Below are 6,000 nucleotides of genomic sequence, written 5' to 3'. Positions count from 1 at the left end.
TTAAATGAACCAGCTCACTATGATTATGCCCATCATTAAACTGTCACAACATTAAATATCCATGTATTGTTTAAATTAGGCTGAAGTTTTCCAAAAGCAAGGAAACACACACATGCACACACACAAACACACACACAGAGAACATGGCTAGAGAGTTCTAGCAGAGACAATCCCCAAATGGTTATTAGTATTCTGTAAGTTTCAGTGAGTGAAGGGTGCTAAAATGCAGCTTGAAAACCAAAACCGTGGCATATCCATTGTGGCATCGTAATGTTGCTACTCAACTCTTTTATTCTTGTAATCATTGCTTGTCTTAAAATGACCCTGTCAACCGTGTTCATTTTGATAGCTTTGCATGTTTGTGACAGGTCGCTCAGCAGGCGCAGGCCACCAAAAGGCAATTCGCAGCCCTCTGCAGTGGTACCGACACGCAGCCGACTTCCGGGAGAGGCCGGCAGCAGAGGTGAAGGAGGAGCCGAGCGCGCGGCTGGGGACCCGCCCGCGCCCGCCCTCAGCCCCCTCGCCCCGCCCCTCTGCGGAGCGCGCAGCAGCCCGTGCGCCGGCGCAGGCCCCGCCTCCTCGCTGGGCCCCGCCTCGCTGCCACCACAGGATCCTGGCTCCGCGCGCCCCGCCCTCGTCCTCTTGTGTAGCCTGAGGCGGCGGTAGCATGGAGGGGGAGAGTACGTCGGCGGTGCTCTCGGGCTTTGTGCTCGGCGCACTCGCTTTCCAGCACCTCAACACGGACTCGGACACGGTGAGCCGAGGGACGGGGCGGGGTCCGGCGTCGCCTGGGAAGAGCCTTGCGCGCGGCCTGCCTCTCCGCTGTTGCTCCCGTCCCCGCCCGCTCCCCCGACGCCGCCGCGCCTCCTCCCTGCGGTCGCGGCTCTGCCTTCTCTCCCCCTCAGCGGTCCCTGAGGTGCCTCGTGCCCACGAAGTCTTCTCCAGCATTAGCCCTCCCTCTGCTATCCTCCGTTATTTCCCTTTTCCGACCCAAGTGTCCCACACGCTCCCATCTTTCCTCGGCGCCCCTGTCGCTGTGGAAACTTGGGCGTGAAAAGATGGAAAGTTCACGGAGCGTCTTTCCGCTGCTCTGCGGAGCCTGCGGTAAACTTTCCGTTTCTCGCGACGCCCGACAGGCGTTTGCAAAGCCAGCCGGACTTTTTCATGCAGAGCAGCGTCTGTGCGTGTTTGTTGAGATGGTAGGATGGTAAGGGAAAAAAATAGATGTTGCGTCCAGTGGCAAATCTTAGTGGATGGAACAGCTTAATCTGGTATATCAGATATCTTTTTATTTGCGTTATTAAATTTGTTAAAACGGTTTTTAAAAGTACGTTGCCTATTTTCTAAAAGTTCTATGAAATTAAAGAAACGCTGTAAAACGTTGAGCTCGGAAGTAGTTAATGTCCTGTAGTACTTTCAGTAACTTGCAGAAAGAAAGTCTAAGCATCTAAAATACACTTCCCTGCTGTGTGGTACAGTTCGGAGAATACCCTGCTGAACGATGCCTAGTAATTTCCGCTAAGTTCATTTTAAGATATAACGTCTGTTTTACTCAAAATTGCCTTAATATAGGTCGGGCGCGGTGGCTCACGCCTGTAATTCCAGCACTTTGGGAAGACGAGGCGGGTGAATCACCTGAGCCCATGAGTTCGAGACCATCGGGGACAACCTAGTGAGACCCGGTCTCTACAAAATCTAAACATTACAAAATTGCTCTTTAGCACAATCCTAATAAAGGTTGGAATTGGTATGTTTTATGTATACAATTTCAGATAACCTTACAAAGTAATACCTAATAAAGAACAAATATATGACCATTTAAAATATATGTGTAGCTGTGGAAATTATTTTGGAATGCCTGTAGTGTAGACCCTAAGTGGGACCCTAAGTCCTCGGTAGCTTAAACGATTAGCCCTTGGGAAGTACCTGAGTGCTAGGGAGGCCCCTGTTTCTCAGATCTTTTTCCTGAAGTCTTTAAAGGGTGGTTTTTCTGGCTAGTTGCACTTGCATTGCCCCTGCTTCCCTTCCCTGAGTTCGTCTTCTGAGTATCAAAATCAAGAACACTAGATTCTGGATATCCCCCCGCGTGATTCCAGTAAAGACTCACATTGTGGAAATAATCCTTTTTTACTTTTAGGGGAAAACATTATTAATTATAAAGAATATAAAATATTTCTGTAATCCCAGCACTTTGGGAGGCGGAGGCAGGAGGATCATTTGAGCCCAGGAGTTCAAGACCAGCGTGGGCAACATAAGGAGACCTCATGTCTACAAAAAAATTTTAAAAATTAGCCCGGCGTGGTGGCACGTGCCTGTAGACCCAGCTACTTGGAAGGCTGAGGCAGGAGGATTGCTTGAGCCCGGGAGGTCAAAGCTGCAGTGAGTAGTGATTGCACCACTGCACTCCAGCCTGGGTGATGACAGAGCTAGACCTCTTCTCAAAAAAAAAAAAAAGATATAAAATCTTCATTGTCAAGCACATTGGGTCTTTAAGTGTGCCTAGAGAAATTGAATTCTCCAAAACTCAGATAGATTACCACGGGGGTGGCAGAATACAAGTAGTTTTAAAAGAATCGGGCTTACAGCACTCCTTTTAGAAAGCAGACTCTGAAATTGAATTTTAATCTTTCATATTGTGCATGAGTTAATCAGAAAACACTAATCATGTCTTTTCGTACCTTAGAAGCTTTCTGTAACTCCCAGAAGCACATGTGGTTAAATCCAGAGTAGTCATTCGGGGTGTCCCATTATTGGCTCGTTCTTATTTATCTTTGATTTCCTTCTGCTCCAAGGCAAAGTGCTCTGCTCATTCTTCAGTGTGTGCTCATTTCTGGCTTTAAGTCTTATATGCTTCCAAGTGTGCCGAGTGCTCCATGCTCTGCCTACACAAATATTGCCCATAGCTTTAGTCTAATCTGTAGCCTCCCCAGGGCCTACTCTAATTATTTCAGGCTAGGCTAATCTCTTTCCCTTCCTCTCCTCTTTATTTCTACTTTTTTTTCTTTTGAGGCAGTCTCACTCTATCGCCTGGGCTGGAGTGCAGTGGCGCGATCATAGCTCACTGCAGCCTCAACCTCCTGGGTTCAGGTCATCCCAAGTAGCTGGGACTACAGGCATGTGCCACCATGCCTAACTAATTTTTCTCGTATTTTTTGTACAGACGGAGTTTTACCCTGTTGCCCAGGCTAGTCTTTAACTCCTGGGTTCAAACTATCTGCCCACCTTGGCCTGCCAGTGCTAGGATTACAGGCGTGAGCCATCTTGCCTAGCCTCTTCTCATTTTTATTTAACTCTTCATCTTTCCCAAGTAAACTAGAAGCATCTCAGATCTTACATATGTGCCCCCAACTGGTAGCACATACTTGTATACATAGTAAAATACTCAGAAAATACGGTTAGTTAGGTGCACAGTAATTCTATCAGTGTATTCTATATATTGCCTCTTTATCTTCATAGGAAGGTTTTCTTCTTGGGGAAGTAAAAGGTGAAGCCAAGAACAGCATTACTGATTCCCAAATGGATGATGTTGAAGTTGTTTATACAATTGGTGAGTTATTTATTTCTCATATATTTGAATCATCTGTGTCTCCTATATTTGATAGTTTATGCTGAAAGGGGTCAGCATAAGTTATTGTTTTTAAATTAGGAAATACAGAGGCTGGGCAAGGTGGCTCACACCTGTAATCCCAGCACTTTGGGAGGCCAAGGCGGATTACCTGAGGTCGGGAGTTTGAGACCAGCCTGGCCAACATGGTGAAACCCATCTCTACTAAAAATACAAAAATTAGCCAGGTGTAGTGGTGCATGTCTGTAATCCCAGTTACTTGGGAGGCTGAGGCACGAGAATTGCTTGAACCTGAGAGGCAGAAGTTGCAGTGAGCCAAGACTGTGCCACTGCACTACAGCCTGGGCAACAAAGCGAGACTCTGTCTCAAAAAAAGAAAAATAAGAAATATATATTAATTTTAAAATAATTTAAAAGGATATGTTGTACTCATTTTGCAGTTAAAATTATGGCCATGGACTGGTCTAAAGTAAGAAATAGTATGAGACTTAGGAAACAGATAAGATTACTGCCAGGGAAACAAGGATGAAACACCTGCTGTTTAGTAGGAAGATGGCCTGGCAATAGGAATACCAAGGAAAAAGATAAAATGTTAAATGCTGCAGAAAAGTTGCAAGATGAGAACTGAGAAAATGCAGTAATTAGATTATTAGATGACTGAAAATCCTCAGTAATTTCTGGAGCGTAATGGGGAAGAGACCAGGCTGTAAAGGGTTTGAGGAGTGGGTGCTAAAGCAGTTATAACTGGTGGCAGCTTCTCTTTTAGGGAAAAGCAGGGGAGAACCTTTAAAATGTATAGGGAAAAAAATGTTTAAAAGAAATAAAATGTATAGGGAGTTTTCTGACTGTCTAGTTTTTCTCTATATATGTGTATGTATTTTTAAACAAAATTGGTAGTGTACTTTATAAAAGGTTTGGCATCATATTGTGTCATGATCACTTTACAATGTTGCATAATCCTCTACAATATTATTTTTCTTTTCTTTTCTTTTTCTGAGGCAGAGTCTCACTCTGTTGCCCAGGCTGGAGTGCAGTGGCGCAATCCTGGCTCACTGCAACCTCCGCCTCCCAGGTTCAAGCGATTCTCCTGCTTCAGCCTCCCAAGTAGCTGGGATTACAGACGTGTGCCGCCATGCCCGGCTAACTTTTCGTATTTTTATTAGAGATGGGGTTTCATTATGTTGGCGAGGCTAGTCTTGAACTCCTGACTTCAAGTGATCCACTTGCCTCGGTCTCCCAAAGAGCTGGGATGACAGGTGTGAGCCACCATGCCTGGCCTACAATACCATTTTTCATAACTGCATTGTGTTCTACCCTGTGGCCTTACTGTGATTTAAACATTCCTTTAAATATGTTATAATCAGCTGTTTCTAGTTTTTCATTATCATAAAGTATACTACAGTGAATATCCTTGTATATCAATATTTGGCGTTATCTATTATAGATTCCTAGATATGGTATTACTGTGTCACAGGGTATGAACACTTGTAAGGTTTTTGATCTGCATTAGCAGATTGCTTTCTGGAAAGATTATATCAGTTTGTACTCATACTGTATGTTATTTTTGTTTGCTACTTTAAAAGTTTAAAAATAGAAATATATAAAGTAGGAAATAAAAAATTTAAACTCTCATTAGTTTCCTTAGTGGCAACTACTGTTTCATGGATTTTTACTAGCTTGCAATATTCATAAAACACACAAATGTAAATGTGTGTGTGTGTATATATACACATACATATGTGTATATATATATTTTGTTTTTGTTTTGAGATGGAGTCTCATTCTGTCGCCCAGACTGGAGTGAAGTGGCATGATCTCGGCTCACTGCAACCTCTGCCTCTCAAGGTCAAGCGATTCTCCTGCCTCGGCCTCCAGAGTAGCTGGGATTACAGGCACACGCAACCATGCCCGGCTAATTTTTTTGTATTTTTAGTAGAGATGGGGTTTCACCATGTTGGCCAGGCTGGTCTCGAACTCCTGACCTCAAGTGATCCTCTCACCTCGGCCTCCCAAAGTGCTGGGATTGCAGGCGTGAGCCACCATGCCCGGCCAAATGTGTATACTTTTTATTTTCACAAATGGGATCTTACTATATGTGCCTAATATCTCCCAAGATATCACAAGTACAGAATAGTATCTGTGTGTATAATTCATCACTCTTTGTTTTTTTTTTTTTGAGACGAGGTCTTGCTCTTTCAGCCAGGCTGGAGTGTAGTGGCACAAACACTGGTCACTGCAGCCTCGACCTCCTGGGCTTAAGCAGTCCTCCTGCCTCAGCCTCCTGTATTGCTGGGACCATAGGTATGCACCACCACGCCTGGCTAATTTTTTATTGTTTGTAGAGACAGGTTCTCACTTTGTTGCCCAGGCTGGTCTCAAACTCCTAGGCTCAAGCAATCCTCCTGTCATTACAAAGTGTTGGGATTACTGGGGTG

At 44.6% G+C, this 6,000-nt stretch overlaps 1 protein-coding gene across 3 annotated transcripts in view; it reads left to right on the top strand.

Annotated features, from left to right (window-relative positions):
- The first annotated feature begins 443 nt into the window (after nucleotides 1–443).
- The window catches only part of ABRAXAS1 (abraxas 1, BRCA1 A complex subunit), a 24,385-nt gene continuing 18,828 nt past the window's right edge, over nucleotides 444–6,000 (top strand). Inside the window, exons 1-2 of one of the 3 annotated variants that reach the window (XM_019025756.4) lie at nucleotides 444–754; nucleotides 3,457–3,547. In XM_019025756.4, the coding sequence (XP_018881301.3) occupies nucleotides 668–754; nucleotides 3,457–3,547 (178 nt within the window). In that variant the 5' untranslated portion in view covers nucleotides 444–667. Of the gene's footprint in view, nucleotides 755–3,456; nucleotides 3,548–6,000 lie in introns of those variants that run through there. The other 2 variants (XM_019025757.4, XM_055384998.2) reach the window with 2 other exon arrangements.

The sequence above is a fragment of the Gorilla gorilla genome, chromosome 3, assembly GCF_029281585.2.
Source record: "Gorilla gorilla gorilla isolate KB3781 chromosome 3, NHGRI_mGorGor1-v2.1_pri, whole genome shotgun sequence".
NCBI lineage: Eukaryota > Metazoa > Chordata > Mammalia > Primates > Hominidae > Gorilla > Gorilla gorilla.
This window is presented reverse-complemented; position numbering and strand designations above follow the sequence as displayed.